Source organism: Octodon degus, unplaced genomic scaffold (assembly GCF_000260255.1).
Source record: "Octodon degus isolate 3935 unplaced genomic scaffold, OctDeg1.0 scaffold00164, whole genome shotgun sequence".
Lineage (NCBI taxonomy): Eukaryota > Metazoa > Chordata > Mammalia > Rodentia > Octodontidae > Octodon > Octodon degus.
In genome coordinates, this window is record NW_004524740.1 from 4,875,917 (window position 1) to 4,897,038 (window position 21,122).

Consider the following 21,122-nt stretch of genomic DNA (forward strand, 5'->3'; position numbering starts at 1 on the left):
AAGGTCCAGGGGATTTTTTTTTTTTTTTTTTTGAGACAGGGTCTCACTGTGTAGTTCCGATTGACCTTAATAGTCACTATGTAACCCAGACTGACCTCAAACTCAAGATGATCCTCCTGCCTCAGCCTTTCCAAATGCTGGGATTACAGGCATATCCCACCACACTCGGATATATACAGTATTTAAGAAAAAAAAAAAAAAAAGGAAAAATGCCCAGGATCTGAATAAGATAAAGTATGACATGAAGAAGCTACATTTTACTTTTGCTTTACTCTTACACCAGTGATTGCAAGTAGAAAGTTATAAAGTGTAACTTGGTCACTGAATGCCAGGGACAAGGAATCAAACAACTATGTAACCATTAATAGAAAAATGAAAATAAAATTGAATATTAACCAGCTGAAGTATGTACTGCAATGCAAGGAAAACAAACTCTGACATATTTAACTTATAATAAATGGATAACAATAAATGTAAGTGGCCCCCCAAAACAGACAAAGGCTGTATGGGTAAGCATTGGGGATGCCTTTTATAAACAAACATGCCTGTCTAGTTTCAGAGTAGGTATATACATTATTTTTCAGAGAGGAAAGTCCTTAATCATAAAGGCTTTAGCAGGATACCTTTCCATAATTAGAGAAAACAAAAAGCAGGACTGTTCAGAGTTCTCAGAGCTATACAGCAAAAAAGCCACAGATTATCTTTACACTGCCTGTAAAAATGAACTGTATACTTCTACTTCACATGAAACAAACATACATCCCTTACCAAGGGGTAAGAAAGCCATCTCTCTCTTTTGAAGGCCTGCATTCAATTCTGCCTAATAAATCCCTTAATGAATCCTTAAGGCATAGCAGCAAATTCTTAACAATAGTACACATGAAAAAGTACATTCAGCCAGGCATGGTGACACATCTGTAATCCCAGCACTAGAGAAGCTAAGGCAGGACTGCCTGTGCTACAGTTAGCTTAAGACCAGCCTGAAGTAAATAGCGAGACTCTGCCTCAAAAAGCAAAACAGAACAAATTCAAATGATAACCATTTATAAAACTAAACATGAAAATTGTTCCTTCCTTAAAAAGCTTTCCCTAATTGTTAAGAAAAGCAATGACAGGACAGAATGTTAGTGTTTCCACCTCTTCAAACAGGTTGGCAAGTCTTTTTTACCTTACTAATGTTATATCTTTAGAGCAAACACCTGGAGCACTTACGAATTCTCCAGTTATTTTCCTGCAACAATATACTCAAAACAGAAATATGGGGAGGCATACAGTAATAGCATATGACAGTCACCATCATTATTAATTCCACTTCTAGCCTAGGTGCACTTAAAGAGTAATATAAAAGGTTACAATATCAGATTACATTATCTCTCTCCATATATATGAAAATTTTAAAATGTGATATAATACCTTTAAGTTGGTTTTATTTTTATTTGGGCTCAATGGGGGTTTCGGATTGAGAAGATCCTCACACCTCACATTTTATCTAATGCATTCAATCCTGGCCAGAGTGTAACAAAATGGAAAGAGGCTCACAGGACACAGCACCCCACCACAGCGTACTGCACACACCACAGCACGCTGCACACACCTGTGCCCCAAGTCTGCCCACAACCCCTACTGTTTGCAATCAATTATGTGTCAGCCTGTTGTGCCTGCCAATGAAGGAGCACAATGAAGGAACACGTAGTTCTCTTTGATCCAGTCTTTGTTACAAGGCTGGTATGTCTGGGTATCAGCTTGGCAAACGAGGCAACTGAGGTCAGCCAGATCATCTATAAAATCAAAGTGACTGATATCATATGTGATAAGAGGGGCTGTTGGGGTTCATTCTCTTCAGATGTTCTTCATACATTTTACAAACGCCTTCATTCATTAATAGATTCATAGCATAAGTTCTGCCTTCTGGCCTCTTGGTAGGCTACACCAGCAACATAGAGAAATATCTTGCCAAACCCTTCGCAGCAGCAAACGCTGACTCCACATGCCACACACGAAGTCAGGGGCAATGTCACCAACAGCCCGGTAAATTTTATTTTTAAAACAGCACATACTAACCATAAACTATGCTAAGTCAATAACTGAATTATAAACTGTGGAACAAATCACTGATATATTCAGAGAACATAAAATAGCTTACAAATTTCCAATTATTTTTCAGAAAACATTAAATTATACCCAGAGTACAGTCACATTTTCATCCTTTCAACTGTCAAAATGTTGCTCCAATTGAAGCTGGATCATACTATTTGAGATGGACTTAGAAGTTTCTATAATAAAGGTCCTTTAAAATCAAAGGGACTTTTATTTTGTTGTTCAAAGAATAAGATGTCAATAAACTTAGATCCAAAACATTACTTTTTTTTTTTTTGTGGCCTGCTCAGCCTGCCCTGGGGGAAGGGCTGGCAAGGCACATGCCAGGAATTGAACTGAGGTCCCTGAAATTACCTAAGCAGGCGCTTTAGACTACTGAGCTATTTTGCCAGCCCAAAACCTTTTTGAAGTTACTTCTCCCTTTTCAAAAAACATTAATGACCAGTATACAAAGCTGTATTAATTATTGACTGTTTCTTTAGTCTTACAGAGAAGCACATAAACTTTGTAGCTTGCAAGCTGGTTTACAGACTAGACTGCAGTGTACAAGTAGAACTACTTTAGGACTCCCAATTTAAACCGAGCTTCCAAAAAGTAAAGGTTTGTTGTTAATCAGCCAAATCAAAACACTGCAGTGCCATGGAGTTAATGTTATAAATGACACAAAAATATTACTCAAGAAATTTTGAGTAAGGTATACTTAGTCTCAAGGAATCTCCCTTACAATTTGAATTAAATGTCAGGGAAGGGTGGTAGCAAAGCAAGACAGTACATTCTGTAAGCAGTGAAAAATATTATTTCAGATTCTCTATAACCTAGAAAACACTGAAAAGTTTCATTCAAGTAGACAATCACAGTACAAATTTACAATTTTCATTGTAAACTACAAGGGGTAGCTAGAATTGACTGATTCTGTGGAGCTCTGCTAAGAGTGAGAATGTCTGGTGTAGTCCACATTTGCCAGAAGGACTAGTATCTCTTTCCTCATCTGAAACTGTGTACCTATTCTCAGAATTAAGTGCTAACCAATACTGTAAGGGTTTCAATAGATACTGTCTATCAGTAATCAGTACTTTCGGCCAGCTCAAGGTTAGCCTTTTGGTATTTGCATTTCATTATCTGCTTAATTCAGCTGTGCATAAATTTGGTCAAAAGTCTGGGTGTGAATTTCTTTTAACTGCTGATAATGGACTAGTGATCTCTGGGAGCATAATTTACTGAAGACACTGTAAAATGACTGTGAAATGTTTCCCTATCCCTATGCTAAAATTAAAATTCCTAATTTAGGAATTAAATTGCACCAAGACTTTAAATTTTCCTCTTTGTCTAGTTAAATGTAGAGACCAGAATCACCAAAACTATGCAACCATGTTAAAATGATCATCCTGAAAAAAAAATCGCACTTATTTTTAGAGGTACTGTAGAACAGTACTGCTAATGCTTTGTAACAAACCTACCAACTATGTCTCCAACACCTTTGGCAGAGAGGAAATGGGAAAGCTGGTGCAAACATATGGCCAAATGGATAAGGAAAAAACTCTTCACTTACATTTCAGGACAATTATAGATTAAAGAAACACAACAAAACTATTATCAACAGATATAATTTTTAAAAAATAGAAAGAAAAGCTGTTCCTTCTTTAGGAAAAAGAGAACTCAAAAGTGATGAAGCGTACATGGATCTGTTTAGTCATTATTTGGCAATCCTCATTAATATAAATCGCTAAAGGAAAGAAACACCAATGGATTCTAAAACTAATAGAAGAAATTTTGAGTAAGGTATACTTAGTCTCAAGGAATCTCCCTTACAAGATACTTACTACAAAGGAAATTTATTATAGATAAACCTCATACAACTTTTATGAAGTGAAGAAAGTTATTATTTTTTTGGCTAAGACAAGGTCTCACCACACAGCTCAGCTGGCCTGAACTTCCTCCCAGTGATTGTCCTATCTCCAGAGTGCTGGGATTACAGCATGAGTTACTTACATTCAGCTAAAGAAAGTTTTAATATCATTAACAATGAACCAAACTGACAATATGTGCTTCCTGACATAATCAATTAAAAATTACACACTATTACCTTTTTAGTACCCTGTCAAAATTATAAAACCTGAATCTAATAATGACAACCTATCAGATAAGCAAAAAATTGGCCTTGAATATAAAGACTGCTCCAAATTAGAGAAACCAAAGGAGACAGGACCACCATTCAATGCAACTCCACTCATGACCCTGGATTTTCTCTTGATATAAACAACATTATTAGGATAACTGATGAAATAAGAGGTAACACTGGGCAATGGCCGTGACTCATCCACATGGCTGCACTGATGAAGGTTCTACAATCTGAGGTACAGGATCTCAGGACAAATCCTGAGGGCATTTCACTGACCTTCTCAGACCAAAAAGCTACAACTCTTCTTGCACAGGTCCTGCTTTACCTTGGTCTTAACCATCCAGTAGAAAAGTATGAAGTCGAAATATAAGAAATAAAGCCATGCTGTTGGGTTGAGCTGTGGGGGACTCAGGTCAATAATTTCTGACATTGCCAGTTAAACAGAAGACCCAATGCTATTATGGGCTACTGGACTCTTTTAGAATATTTTGCTGAGTTTACACACCTATAATATTCAATAACGGAACTTAGAAAAAATGGGGTATACCGATGAATGTCCATTTTGTATCTGTGTATTCAAAGAGGTTGGGATAGATATATAGTTGCATTCTCTTAATGAATAGAATGATTTGTTCTAATGGTGTTTGTAAATGGGATCACAATTCCTCATCTTGTACAGCAATTAACCACTAAGAAGAATATATGCAGTGTATTATTTGTTGAAACTGTCCTTCCGATATGATTTGAAACTGTCTCATTGCTATCTGTTTGTCAATAAAACTTTGGAAAAAAAAAAAAAAAAAAAAAGAGGTAACACTGGGGCCGGGGAGATAGCTCAGTAGAAGAAGTGCTTGCCTGGCAAGCGCAAGGGCCTGAGTTCAATCCCCAGTTCCACAAAAACAAAAAAGCAGAGATAACAGTATTCAGATATCTGATGTAAGAGTATTCTGCTAAATTCATTACTTTGATAATTTTAGAAGACCATTTTATTTTTAGTAAACACATTGAAGTATGTAATAGTAAAGCAATACCACACGTGCAACTACTTTCATACAGTTCAATAAAAAAGAGACAAAAAGGATGAAGCAAATGCAGCAAAATGTTAACATTGATGGATATGAGTAAGAGGTCTACAAGAGAGTTCTTTGCATTATTTCTCCAACATTTCTATAGATCAGAAACTATTCCATAAATCAGAACATAAAACGTTACTGGAAAACATGTTTTGATACTTTATAACTGGGTGCCAATAAATGTTATTTTAAAAAGTATATTCTTCTGGATTTAAAAAAAAAAAAGCCTCTCCCAAGTCTCTGCACAAAAAGCAGTCAGCCTTGGGTTGCTGTGGTTCGATCCCCACAACTCCAGCCAGACAAACATGCCCTGAAGGCATTCTGAGCCAGCAAAAAAATAAAAATAAAAATAAATTTTAAAAAATCCAAGTCTCTGCACACTTGTCTGCACCTGTCTCTGGACTGCAGCCACCACTTCACCATGGATCCCAACTGCCCGTGAGCCAGCTGTGGCTCCCACACCTGTGCAGGACCCTATTCACGCACAATGCACATGCACCTGCCTCAAGAAGAGCTATAATTCCTGACGCCTCCAGGCTGCGCCAAATGCGCCCACAGCGCTGCAGAGCAGCTCCAGTAAGTGCAGCTGCTGGGCACATCCCTGCTTCCATGTAGGGATTTTTTTTTTCCTTTACACAACCCCAACCCATTTGCTAAGCTCAGTTTTCTGTGATGTGAGGGATAATAAAGCTGACTTGAAAAAAGTAAACTATGCAAAACTACTCTTAAAAAGAAACTTTAGACATAACTGAAAGCAACATAAAGATCTTGCTCAGATCTTGATTTAAACAAACACAATTGGGGGCCTGCCCCTTAGCTCAGTTATTTAAGTGGCTGCTTCAACAAAGCAGTCAGGCTCAGGTTGCTGTGGTTCCATCCCCACAACTCAAGCCAGCCAAACCTGCCCTGAAGGCATTCGGAGCAAAAAAACAAAAACAAAAAACCCACAATGAGTACTTGTGGACTGGCTTTTGGGTATTCAGGTGTTAAAATATTAGGGACCATATGTCATGATTATAAAATATCTACTTTATAAAAACGCAAGCTGGAGTACTTAAAGGTAAATGTCATGACAGCCTGAACTTCTTTAAAATACTATGGCAAAATTTAAATAGTAAAATATTATTTAAAATCTAGTCTTAGGAAAGCTTGCAAAATTTTCCACTGAAAGAGCTGTAAACTGGATGGCTGTCTTATTAGAACTGGGCAAGAGGTTTGGTCAATATGGTAGTCTCCAGTCACATTTGGCTATTTAATTGTAATTCACTTTTTAAAAATTTAAATTTAGGTCTTCAAATGTCTTCAGTCACATTTCAGATGCTTTATAGCTACAATGACTACTGCGCAAGACAGCATAGAATAAAAGCAGTTTCACTGGATGGCATGTCTCCCAAAGTTTTCTTGGAAGGCCAACAAGGAGAAAAGGGAAACTGCCTTTATATCTAATTGCAGCAAAATACGAGGGATAGTCTGCAAAGAGAGCTGCTGCTCACTGTACTACAGAGGATTTCGGACAAAACAGACAAGTGAGTCAGGAAATAAAACTTGTAGGTTTTACAGTCATAAGATCTACAAGAGGTAAAAAAAAAAAAAAAAAAAAACCCAAAAAACAAAACAAAACAAACAAAAAGTGGCAATGCTACCCAGAAGGAGAGTCTAAGAAATGAATTCCTCAGCTTGGGAATCTTTTTCCCCTTACACTTTGAATACTCAAATGGCTACAGCTTAATTTTAGGAGAGACCAGGAAGGACTGAGAATTTCAACAGTATAAAAATGTGCTAAGATGCAATTTCTTAACACAGAAAAGGGAGTTCTACCTCTGCTTTGAAAGCTATCATTGCCTCAATTTCTAGTGTTTACCACGAGGCTGAAACTTTTGGAGAAAGAGTACACAAGTATAAAATTAATCTGTAATTCTAAGAAGGGTGCATGAATAGCAAAACAATATAGTAAAATGAAAGAAATGCAGTATTGTTTTTAACTTCAGCAACATTACATTCAGAAAACTAAGTTAAATGCTTATCAGCTTTTAATGCTTTAAACTTTGTTTTTCCTGTCTTGATTATTAAAATATACTTGATTTTACTGTGAATGTGGCAAACAGAAAAGGGAAAGTGCCTGTCTTCGAAGATTATTGAAAAGTTAAAGTGATTTAACACATCAAGCATTTAGATCAACGTGGAAGCACATAAGCACTCTAGGGACTTCTGCTCTTTCAGTTATCTAGGTCTGCTCTGTAGTATATCTATGCCCAACATTGGGTTTCATTCTACTTAAACTTTACCCAAAATAATTTGCTGTATTCACCTGTTCCTAAAGAGCAGGAAAACCCAGATATGCCAAGGAATCAGGAAACCCGGTGGTAATGAGGTATTAGTGATCAAACTATGAAAGTACTGTAATTACAAGACCAAATGGGCCATAAATATATTTAATCCAGTACCATGTATTAAGGGCCAAAAAATGTTAGTGTAAGGCATATAAATAAAACCACACTATTTTTCAATGTTCCATTCTGACTACACTTTCCACTAACACAATTCCAACTGTGGTTATGCCTAAAAACACTACATAAAAGAAACAATAGGTTTGTCTTAAGCCTAATTTTACCCAGTTCTTACATCTGCTAAAATTAAATTCATCAAAAATTGGCTTTTCTACAAGTGTACTGAAGGAGTTTGCTTCCTAAATGAATGACTAGTAAACCTGAAACAGCTCATTCACCAGCTGGATCAGCTGAAAATTAAAATACATTAAAACTTATGTTTATGACAGCATTATTAAAAACTTCAGTTTCACAATCTATGCTTGGCTTTACACTTTCCAAGATCCTTCCTTCTTGTTACATTGGAACAGTGAACATACAAGGAAGTTGTATATGAGCTATTTAATTTTAGATGAAGCTCTTTTGTAAATATTCTAGGTATGGTCCTATTTATCGTCTCTGTAAATGAACCTTGTATTATAAACATTTAATGTATATTACCAATAAAGAGTTAAAAGGTCAACAATTTTAGAGGCTTGCTAATGCTTGGTAGTCTTTATGATACCACTAATCTCCTAGTACAAGGTTATTTTTTTGGAGGGGGGGGCGCTGCTCAGGATGTCTTCAGGGCAGGTCTGGTTTGGCCTGAGGATGAAGGGATGGAACCACAGCATCCTGAGCCTGACTTCTTTTGTTTCAGCAGGCACTTAAACACCTGAGCTAAGATGCAGCTCCCCCTCCCCCTACAAGTATTTTTAAGTGTATGCTTCAAGATTTGGTTTACTTCTCAACCCGAGTAGTTCACTCAGTACAATTTTCTTTAAAAACTCTAAAACATCCTTAAGTTCACTAGTATCACTCATTGTGAAAAGAAATGTATGCAATGTGTTAATTATTGAAACTGTCCTACCAATTTGGTTTGAAACTGTCTCATTGCTATTTGTTTCTCAATAAAATTATGGAAAAAAAAAATCACTGTGAAAAAAATGCTGAGCAGTCACTTCTTCAGCCTTTCCTGGAAACTAGCAGAATGTCAAATTAAAACTGCAGTTGCTGTATTCTACAGGAAATGAAGAAAAATGCTGATAATGCAGCATTCCTTTAGTTCTTCTACCAACAGGATACCATCCAGTCTTTTGTAGGCTCCACAGATGTCAAGCAACAAATAAAAAGGCCTTTAACCTTTGCTGATGCCACACTTACACTCAGATTTGTCTCTATTCCATATCAGACTTTGAAAAAAAAATTACAGTCTCTTATAAGAGTCTTTGACTTATGTCACTATTGCCAAATTGTAAGCAATATGTTCAGGAAAAAACCAGAGCACAAGACAGGGATTGTTAAAACTTAGTTTTGCTAAACTACCAGAAGAAACTTTCCAGCTTATAATTGATTAGGAATTTCAAAGCTTTAGGCTCACTTGTAAAAGAAATAAGACTAACAACCCAGTAATTTGACGAAAGATTAAATCAATTTTGAGCAACCTTTAGAAATACACAAGAATAAAGTTTTTATGTTCCAAATCTTGGAGACAGTACACTTCCCCTTCCTTATAAATTCCATTAGGCTGGCACAAAAGAACCAGTTATAATGTAGCAGGGGGTTGGGGGGAGAGAAGGCAACAGAATATATGTACTTAAATCTTAAAAAAACAAAAACAAAAACAGGAAGAAAAAAAGCCTTAATGCAGGCATGGCTGTAATCCCGTCCACTCCAGGGGAGGCTGAGGGAGAAGGATCACAGGTTTTAGTCCAGCCTGGGCAACTAAGCTACTCATAAAGACTTTTCTCAAAATAAAAAAATAAAAGGATTGGGAATGTAAACTCAGCACAAAGGCCCTGGGTTCAATCCCTAATGAAAGAGGCAAAGAGACAGAGAGCCAGCCAGCAAGAGCAAGGAGCTTGGCAGGCAGGCATGGTGTCAGACACACCTTTAATCCCAGTACTCAAGAAACTGAGGCAGGAGGATCTCTGAGTTTGAAGCCAGCCTAGGAAACACTGAGTTCAAAGCCACCTAAATTATATAGTGATACCCTGTGTATAAAATGAATAAATAAATAAGCAAGCTTTACTTTCAGAGTTTAAGATCATACTGCTTAGTGCTGACTTAACATACAGACCTTTAAGGATATGAATGTCCCTGGGCAGGTTTCCTAGCATGAGAAACTAAAGTAACTGGTCATTTTCTTTACTACCTGTAAAGATCCTAAGGAAAACTCATTCTGTAACACAGCTTCTCAGCATGTACTTTTTATAGGAGACCAGTGTTACAATTGAGTTAAGCTCTAACACTGCTCAGCATAATCATGTATTTTCACCCTATACTGACATCTGCTAGGAAATTAGATATTCTGCTGTCTCACTCATTTTTCTGATTGAGTCATTCAGTTAAACCAGGATCAGTGTACCAGCTTCTGTAAGTTACAAGCCCAGAATCATTTTTTTAAAATAGCTGAGTTACCAAAATTTTTCTTGGGAACTTACAATGCCACAAGTCAAAATTGTTTAACATTGACAATTCAAGGAATGAAAAACATTAAAATGGTTAAATGACAATAACTTGTTTCCAACAGTATCTATTTGGCAACTGAACATCAATATTTTAAGTATAATTTTTGTGTGAAATTGTTTTTACAACTGAATGTGTCCCTCAAAATTTCCAATGTTAGAAACATAATTAAAAACTCCTACATTAATAATATTAGAGACCTTACAGAAGTAGCAAGAATTAATGAGGTTCTCCAGGATGGGATATCCATAATGCCATTGGTGGCCTTGTAAGAGTCACACAGTCCTCAGCTAACTCTCTTGCCCTATCTTACTGCCATGGTGCAAAGCAGCAAGAAGGCCCCATCAGATACTGAGCAAAGACACTTGGGCTTCCCCACCTCCACAATCATGAGCCAAACTTCAATTCTTCATAAAATGCTAGGTCTTGATTATTTTGTTAAGAACAACACAAAATGGATAAAAACTCTCATAAAACACATTGTATATCACTGCTTTCATTCTAAAGTGTCTTTTAAAAATCCATTATAGAAACAGGTATGGTGGCACATACCTGTAATCTCAGCACTAAAGCGACTAAGATAGGAGAATCACCTCAAGTTACAGGTCAGCTTGGACCACATAGTGAGCTCAAGACAAGCCTGAACTAAATAGGAAGATCCTGTCTCAAACAAACAATCATTATGGTAAAATCAGGGGCATTTTATAACATACCTCAAATTCTCACTTTCTAGTAGAGTTGTTTTTTCACTTGTCTTTGGATATAACTTACAATCTCCAGAAATGTACCTTTAAAGGTTGTAAAAAATATTTAACATGTACGCACCCAGGCTCAATGGCATATGCCTGTCCTCCCATCCTGTGGAGGATGAGACAAAAGGATATCAAGTTTGAGGCCAGCCTAGGAAACTGAGCAAGAACCTGTCTCAAAATAAAAGTATAAAAATGAGATGGGGGTGAACCTCAGTGGTAGAGCATTTATTTAGCACACATCAAGGCTCTGGGTTCAATTCCCATACCAAAAAAGTTTATGATACCTAATAGCTACTATTGTGAGGCCATATACAGAGGAAACTCATCTCACATTTCCATGGTCCAAATACACTCAAATATTTAAGAGCAGGGAAAGAGATGAGGTTGTAAATTCTATAGATCCCCCCCAATTACTCATGCTCAAACAATGAAATCTATTCAAAGTCAGCTGTTTGCTAAACTGAGCACATTGTATATGGATGGTTTATTTCACTGTTTGCTTTGGTAGTTTTTTTTAGATGAATAGCTGATCAGAATTTAATAAAAGCAATACAACCAATTACTTCTCATTTATGACTCTCAGGTTCAAAGGACAAGGCTATCAAAAACTGCAATTCCTTGCTGGGCTTTGTGGCACGAGCTGTAATCCAGCTCTAGCACCTCAGGGAGGCTGAAGCAGGAGGATCTCAGTTCGAGCCAGCCTGGGCTACTGAGACCAAAAAACAAACCAAAAAAATCCCTAAATTTCTGAGTCTCTTGTCTACCTAACTCTTAAAATAGTATGGATACAGGAAAGGAGTCCAGTGTAACTCCAGGTTTTGGCATAAAAAACTGGATAGTTTAGGGTCGGGGAGATGGCTCAGTGGAATAAGCGCTTCCCTGGCAAGCACAAGGGCCTGAATTCAATCCCCGGTTCTGCCAAAAACAAAAACAAAAACTGGATAGTTTGTAGCTTGCTACGTACTACATACAGTAGGCTAAGGAGGGAGGTTAATTTACTTAAAATTAACCTAACTTCAAGTGGATGAACAGAGATTCTTCTAAAACACAGGACATAAACCTAATATTTAGGAGCTGGCAAGAAAGCTAAGCAGACTAAATGCCTGCTTAGGCAAGCGCAGGGACTAGGGTTAGATCCCTAGCACCACATGCTGCACTGGCTACATCACTGGTTGTGTTGAATCTCCCCCACCCGCCTCTCAAGCATGGTGGCACATGCTTGTAATTCCAGCGCTGGGGAGGCTGAAAACAGGAGGATCACTAGGAGTCTGAGCTGCATAGTGAGTCATACCCTGTACCAAATACATAAAAACAAAAACAAAACCCCTAATATTTATGTGTCTCTAAGGTCTAAGTACAAACTATTCAACTTCACAACTGTTAAAATAGTTACAAAGCACTATTTTAATAAAAGAAGGTAGGACAACCTAAAAATCTGATATAATTTAATACATAGAGCCCAATTAAACATCCAGATTGTATGACTGCATGCTGCAATTGAAAAAAAAAAAAAAAAATTCTGGTGTGTGTGGGGAATAGAGCTCAATAGTTCTGCCTGGCAAGTGCAAAGTCCTGAATTCAATTCCCAGTATGATTTTTTTTTTTTTTTTTTTTTGGTACAAAGATTGACCTAGAGTCTTCACACTGAGCTATAGTTCCACAGCACTTTTACTTTAAGATAGGCTGAGCTCCAACTTGCCTTAGCCTACGGTGCTGGGGTTACAGGCATGCACCACCACATGCAACTAGAGTTTAACTTTTAAATATGATTTTAGGATGCCCATGCATGATATGATTTTAGGGCCTCATACATGCTACTATTCCCATCCCTCTAACATGATATTAATGAACTTGATTCCTATTCTTTAGGAAACAACTTTTAAAATCTGCTATACTTAAGTTATTCTGAGGTACTGGGACTTGAACCCAAGTCCTTCACATGTGCTAAGAAAGTGGAGTACCACTGAACTACATACTCAGCTATACCTTCTTGAAACAATGTCTCCTTAAACTGCTTACACTGGCCTTTAGTTTACAATTCTCTTGCCTCACCTTGCTCAGTAGCTGGGATTACAAGGCATGTGCCACCCAGGATGGCTCTTCTTTACTTTAAAACTTAAAGAAATCATTATTTACCTACTGATTCAGAACAGGAAATACTAATATTACTGGCAGTTGTGCCTCTGAAGTACAACCCTACAGCTTTCTAACCATCTCTTCTTCCATTACCTTACTCAAAACTGAACAAACATACTTTATTTCCACCTCCCTATGTGGTGCTTTTCAAGCACAAATGTCTTCTTTGGAATTCTAATCAAGTTTTCTATTAGTACAAACACAAAACAGGAAATACACAGTAAAACAGAAAGGAGAAGTTTCCAGTGTTCACAAATGGATTCAGAATAGAACACATTCACTCTTGTCACTAAGGAAAAGTCTACAGGAAAGTTCTGTGTTATGAAAGGGCTACAGATATTTCTAATTACAAATTAACCTGAGCCCAATCATTTTACACAATATGTCACTGGGAATGTGGATGAAACTCTTTCAAAAGATATTTACCAATCATTTAAGTCACAGAAAGTCAAATGTTGGCTTAATGCGCCCTACTTTTCCCATTCAAGTATTGCCCTAAAACTTCTACTAAAATGTATCAAAGACCACCACAGAAGGCACGACCATTGTACATCTGCAGTACAAATTATACAAATCATTCACCAAATAAGGTATCTTGACAAATTTTAAAGTTTTAAAATCTAGCTGTGTGACTCTTAACTGCTATAAACTTTACCCACCCCATCTATTAAATAAGGTTAACCCTACCTACTCAAAGGGGTTCTTTTGCCAATAAATGCGGTAATAAACATAAAATACTTACCTTATTTAGCACATATCAGGTGCTCAGATAGTTATAACCATCAATGTATTCTGATTGTACAAATTAGATGACAGGAAAATTAAGATTTGATGGTTATTCCCTTGAAAGCACAATTTTAAAAATTCTTCCAAAACACAAGAGATTCACAAAATTCACACTTCACAGATACACTTTTCATAATACATTCAAATCCAAGTTTCCTGTCATTCACTTCAGTTAAGAGCATCAGTCATGGATGACAGCACCTAGAACTATAAACTTTGCAGTAGTTCACAAGACAAGTTGATTTTATAAATTACTCAAACATGGCACACATGTAAATAAATTTAGAAAAATAGCTTCTTTTGATATAAAAGATTGAAACAAGCTATGAACTTACTTTTATAAACTGAATACAGATCAAGTATTCTTAATGAAAACAGTCTGGGGCTGGTGAGATGGCTCAGTGGTCTAAAGCACCTACTTAGAACAAGCTTAGCAAAGCACAGGGACCGCGGTTCAATCCCCCAGCACCACATGCCAGCCAGCCCCGCCCCCTGGTGGGCTGAGCTGGCCACACACACACACACACACACACACACACAAATAAATTTTAAAAAAAGAAGTTCTATTTAAAAAAAAAAAAAGAAAGAAAAAAAACAGTCTGTATAGGAAATCTTTTTTAAAAAGGCATGAGCCCGATGTGGTGGGACACACCTGCAATCCAGCACTTGGGAGGCTGAGGCAGGAGGATCACCTCAAGTTTAAGGACAGCCTGGGCTACAGAGTGAGTTCAAAGCTTGCCTGAACTACTGTACATATCAAAACACAGGATGGGGAGATTGCTGAGAGGCACAAGCACCTACCTGGCAAGCACAAGGAGTTCAATCCCCCACCCCCAGCCCCACATGCCTTGCAGTGTGGGCCCTGAATCCCCAGGCGCCCACCATGAGGCCTGGAACCAGGCACTGTGGCACACGCCTGTAATCCCAGCATTCAAGAGGTTGAGACAGGAGGATCTCTGCGAGTTTGAGACCAGCTTGGGTGCTACAAAAGTGAGACAAGGTCAGCCTGAACTGCATAGTGAGACCCTGTCTCAAACAAACAAAACATGAAAGTTAAAAGATAGGTTATTAGATGATAGGAGGTGAAATGTAAAGGAGGATAGATAATGAGAGTATGGACATTATCACAATGTTTTATATATGTATGAAAATGCCACAATGAAACTCAGTATTTTGTAATGTTACATGCACTAATAAAAATATATGCTGAAAAAGAAAATAGGAGTTTGGCATGGCCAGCCACAACAGTATAACAAGTCTGTTTCGAAAATCCACACAACAAAAAAAGAAAACAGGAGTCAGTTGAGATGTGTTCTAAGTGTAAAATGCACTTCAGATGTTGGAAACTTACTGCAAAAATTCTAAAAGCGCTCATTAGTAAATTTTATGTTGATTACATGTTGAAATAATAACCATGGCATAAATGAATTTAATGGGATACGTTAAAAATTTAATTCTATATGTATTTTACTTTTATGGTGACTGCTTATATATTTAAAAAAACTGACTCATAACACCTATACTCCCACTCTGTGCACTAAATACCACATCTTGAATCATATGTCAAGGAAATACAGAAAAGTCTCCTCTCAAAAGTGTAAAATCGTAACAACAAACACACTTGGATGTACAGCCATCTCTACAAAATACCGTTGTGTTACCAGTTCCAAGTATAAAAGTCATTCTGACCCTGTGGTCCCTGGGCACTATTCTGAATCTTATTTTGTTAGAAAAGATGTGGGGAGGGGGCAGGAATAAATAAAGGTTCTGAAAGTACCGGGCCGGCCACCTAGCTCAGTGGATTAATGCGCCTGTTTAGGGACTGGGGTTGGATCCCTGGCTCCATGTGCTGGCCCCGCCCCCAGGCGTGCACCTGTAGTACCAGCCCTTGGAAGACCCTGTACACCCTGTACTGAACACATTTAAAGAAAATGAAAATTTGAACGTACCCTGGCCACATTAATAGTGCCCAAGTTGCCTCAGAAGTCCTCTCTGCATTCAACAGTCATCATTTATCACCTCTTCCCAAAAAAAGAATACTTCTAGAATGTTTTAATTTTAGCTAACAAAATGATCTAGGTTTATAAAATATGGGTGATTGGTAAATTGTCAGTCCTATAAGGCACACCAGTATATGCCTATAATTCACTGTGCAGTTCAGTATTGTAGCCAATAATTATATGTTGGCTACCTAACATTTAAATTAAAAAGAAAAGCAAAAATTTAGTTTCTAAGTCACACTAACCAAATTTCAAGTGCTCAATACCCTTATAAAGCTAGTCGATATTTCCATCATTGAAGAAAGCTCTGTTAAACAGTAAGTCTCAAAATGTGAACGCCGTATCACTGACAGAAAAAATTAAATATAATTCAAATGTCATATAGTGTTGAACATATACATTTAAAAATAATTTTACAAAGAGGCTAAAAATTAAGCTGAATACGATGGTGCATGCCTATAAATCCAGCACTCAGGAAGCTGAAGCATGACTGCTGAGTTCAAGGTCAGCCTGAGCTGCACAGTGAGCTGGAGACCAGCCTACCTACCTTTTTTGAGGCCTTATCTCAAAAAAACTGAAAACAAGAAACTAAAGACTAAATATAAATCAGTCCTCTTAAAACCAAGGTGTAAACTCCAACTATAGCCAAAAACCACTGTTCTAAGAGCAAACACTCAAGGTTCCTGAAATAATTTCACTGCACAGTAAAAATAAAATGACTGCCATTCTATACACACTCCTGTCTTGAGTTACAGTATTGCCTAACCAGAATGAAAGTACTTTCATTAATATTAACCACACCCTGTAAAGATAAATAAACTGACCATCATGAAAAACTATGAAAAATCTTAAGCTTAAACACTACTCCCAAAGCAGACTATAGCAGAATTCTAGGAAGTACACCTCTTCCAATCCAGTTACATATATTTATTAGATCCCAGGAATACTTAATATTGCTTTCTCTTTGCAAACCAAAATAACTTTGGCAAGAATCTCTATTACTCAACTCAACAAAAATTCCATGATATTTTGTTATTGTTTTGGTTTTTTAAGACTGCCTATGTGGGCTGGGGAGATGGCTCAGTAGGATAAGCACTTGACTGGCAAACGCAAGGATCTGAGTTCAATCCCTGGTTTCGCAAAAAAAAAAAAAAAAGACCTGTCCACTCAGTGTGGCACATCAAAAACTCTCCTTCCTTTTAAGGGGCTGGGGAGATGGCTCAGTGGAATAAGCACTCCCCTGGCAAACACAAGGGCCTGAGTTCAATCCCCGGTTCCACCAAAAAAAAAAAAAGACTGCCTATGTGGCCTTGAACTCATTAAGTATCCCACCCTGGCCTTTGCTCCTGCTTCAGCCTCCTGAGTATTGGCAATACAAGCGTGAACCACCACACACTGGTCCGTGCCCAAATTTACACATCTTAGGGAAAAGAACAGCAAGGGTAAATTTTTAAAAACCCAGGAATACAATCACTTGGCATAAAGTCACTTAACATATCAAAAAATTGAGAACTGTGAGCAGTATTTTACAAGTAGCCAATGATTTCTTCACAATCTGCAACTCCAGCAGCATCTTATCCATACAGGCACTTTTTAACAATCTCAAAAAAGTTATTTGAAAGGTGCAGGGAAAATGGGTATGGGAGAAACTGGTTCTACACTGCGAACTTGGGCCAAACAATGAGAAATAGAGTAAAAATACACGCCACATCTAAGAATGTGGAGTGGCTATCGTGGAAACTCACACTGGATAGGCACTTTTTGCTGACTGCTACCAGTCTAGAATTCAAAACAGGAAAAAAATTTCCTTTATAACTTAAAATATTAACATTCATTTGATGTAGTGCCAAGTCTTGATGATGGATCCTTCAGGTGGACAATAGAGCTGAGGAGCACAAAAATAAATTTGTTTCCAGCTCACCATTTTCAGTTCCAAAAAATAACTCCACACCAAATTTCTCATTTTTAGTTTTTACATTAATGTTTCAAGTTTTTTCTGCTGTAAGCAAACCAGCAGAGGCTCAGAGACTTATAATGTCAATTAAAATAATCCTGGTTTTGCTTGCTTTTGTTGAGACAAGGTCTCAACACGTACCCCACGATGGCCTTGACGCCACAATTCTCCTGCCTCAGCCTTTTGAGTGCTAAAATAATCCTTTCTTTTTTTTTTTTAGTGAGGGGATAAGAATGTGAAATCAGGAGATACAGTATTCTGAAAAGACATAGGTAATTTGGGCTTTCTGTGCAAATTAATCACCATCTACTGAAGCATACAGTCAAACAGCATACAGTTTAGGCATGACACAGCACTCCAAAGAGAATGTTCACATTTTTAAGTATTTCTGCAAAGCGGTTTTATACTCAAAATCTTCCCAAGCCATGTGAGAAGGAAATCATTCCCCACAAGTGTTCTCAGGAACTTTTCACTTGGAAATCAGACCCATATGAAGTTTGCCTTTAATTAGTAAAAATGTTGGGTTCCAACCTTTGGAACCATTTAATAATTTCTGTCTCCTCTTAAACAAAAATTAAACACAATGAATTAATCAAAATTAACACTGGCCAACAAGATTTACCAGTGGTCTACTCTTGTCATGTGAAAGAATCAGCTGCTGTGCTTATTTCTCTGGTGTTCTGTTTGTGTGCATTTGTTTGCAGAAAGCTATGTCTGAAGCACTGTAGTGTGAGGAGGACAAGCCTATGTTCCCTCCGTTCAGGAACAGCACCTTTCTCAACCCTCCACCTTCATTTACTATCCACTGTAATATAGGTAACCACAAACATGAACTGAGAATGAAATTAACTCCTCCATATTCACTGTCACTTAACATTTCTTAACCTTTTGTAAAACTGTTTTTATTGTCAAGGTCAGAGGAGTTATGGTATCTGAAAACTGGAGTTGAAATGAAGTTCCAATTACTCATTTAATAAAAATTTATTCTTTGTAAATATTAAAGGAAAATAATTTATTATTGCAAGCAAATGTAATAATACCTGTACAGAAATAGAAATTTTACTCATAGTCTGGATCCTAAACTTTTTTTTATTAGCAAGAATCCTTTATGTATGTTATGCCAAAGTAGGAAATTAAACAAAATCACTTGAATGATAAGATGTCCAGCAGGTTACTAATGTTAGTACGTCAAACTACTGCAACCTGGATCGCAAAATTAGTCCTCAGGCTTTTTTAAAAAATACTGGGGGTATTCATAAGAATAAACATTTTTCAGCTAAGTGAAAATCAGGATTCCTGAACCAGGAACATCAGAAGCTCAGAAGCAGCTTAATTCAGAGAAGACCTCCCAATGGGCACCTGCCTATGCAGGGCACTGGCACGTTGCCAGATTAGACAATACGTTGCCTGTAGGATAAAACTCTCTGGTAAGGAACTCTAGAACCCACTAAAAAGATGCCAACTACATTTCAACCAAACCTGCGCTAACGCACGCAAGCGTGCTCTATTCCCAGGGCCCTGTTCAATACCGTGCAGTCCTGAAGGAAGTACTTAGGCCATAATCCTACAACTACCCCTTAGACTCCAGAGATCCCAAGAAAACCTCGGGAAAAACTCTTCCCACCTTCTAGAATTAAAGAAGGGTTAGGCGTCACACTATTCTCTGAGAAACCAAGAAAGGAAGAAAAAAAAAAATAAAAGAGTTCCCCTAGGGCCCTCGACTACACACTCAAGAGGCCCTGAGATGCGTTCCTTCTAGCCTCTTTCTGTTCCTTCATTGACCTGTTTCCACCGCCTCGGGAGAGGCAAGAGACAGGCCGCAGCCATCCCCCCTCCCCCCGGGGAAGGTGCCTTTCTCAGCTGCGAGCCATAGAGGGAGAAAGAAAAAAGGTTGCTCCTCCCCAACCCACCCGCCCCACAACTCCACGGTGCAGACCCGAAGGGGAAAAGAGCAAGGGAAGATGACAGCCCTGCACTGGCTCTGGGGCGTTGAGGATAGTTCTTGCTCCAAAACACCCGCGGAAGCATCTTCCCTCTTATCCCCCTACCCAAATGAATGAACTGAGTGAAACGGAAAAGGAAGAAGTTAGTAAGCGCAGCTCTTGTCACCCAGGAAGCAAGACAGAGGGGGCCCTCAGACCTAGGTCCAGCCTCGGCGCCCTTTGCACCCCGAGTCACTTTCATCCAAGCCCATGTCATTTAAGCCTTTAAGCTTTCAACGTAGTGCCCCATTCCCCTCATCTACGCCTAAGATCGACACCCCCCCAACCAGTTCCCACTCGGGCTCAGATTCCAGCTTCTCCCTTTCCACCACCCTTCCCGGAGCCCTCACCAGCCCGGGCCCAGCCGCACCTGGAGATGCTCCTGAAAACGAATTGGAAGAATCTGGGCCATGGCGCTGTCGGGGGGTATGGTCTCCTCCTGTCACTGGGGCTGCAGGGCAGAGGCTGCCCGGGCTCTCCAAGGGAGAGGAGGAGAAGGGGAAGGGGGAGGCTGGGTTCGGCAGGATACCCTCCGAGGACGCAGGAAACTGGCAGACAGAAGAAAAAGCTCAGGTCGGGGGCGGAGGCTCCAGGGGCCGAGAGAGCCGCAATGGCGGAACCGGGCGCAGCGCAGACTCCGGAAACGGCTGAGCCCTGCGGAAGGATCCCGGCGACAGAACTCCGCCCAGCCACCTCACGCTCTCCGCCTTATGTACCCATCCGCGGGGCGCCGCGCCGCGATGGGGCGCAGGAATTCGGGGCGCAGTGCGCTGAACGCCTTAGTGACTGCAGCGACACAAGGGAAATAGAAGACCGAAGGGACTATTTTCTTAGACTCATCACTTTCTCCAATCTCCAGTTCCCTACCCCCTCCTTGTCTTTTTTTTTTTTTTTTTTGCATTTTGCCACATCATGCGACTCGGGACGGACGACGTCATTTCCGTCGGCGCCTTGGGTCCCACCCACGCACTTCCAGGTGCACGTGATGCTGCCTGGGAAGGGTCGGTCGGTTGCTGCCAGAATGGACAGCGGGTGCTGGGGAAGTGCGGCGTCTTCTGGGAATTAAATTGCCATTAGGCCACCGTGAGGTGAAGCGGCGCTGCTTCTTTCGCCGGCGGCCTCTGCGTATTTCGACTGAGTCCCTGAGGAAGAGGACGTGGCGTGGGCAGATGGGCCCTGCCTCCCGCCCTCTAGGTGACTCAGGGAAACGGCCGAGCCGCAGCGCGTTC

At 39.0% G+C, this 21,122-nt stretch overlaps 1 protein-coding gene across 2 annotated transcripts in view; it reads right to left on the reverse strand.

Moving 5' to 3' along the window:
- Cltc (clathrin heavy chain) overlaps nucleotides 1–20,748 on the reverse strand; it is a 70,480-nt gene extending 49,732 nt beyond the window's left edge. The window contains exon 1 of one of the 2 annotated variants that reach the window (XM_004643036.2): nucleotides 20,264–20,748. In XM_004643036.2, coding sequence (XP_004643093.1) covers nucleotides 20,264–20,305 — 42 coding nt within the window. In that variant the 5' untranslated portion in view covers nucleotides 20,306–20,748. The remainder of the gene's footprint in view (nucleotides 1–20,263) is intronic. The other variant, XM_023703126.1, reaches the window with a different exon arrangement.
- Nucleotides 20,749–21,122: the final 374 nt, after the last annotated feature.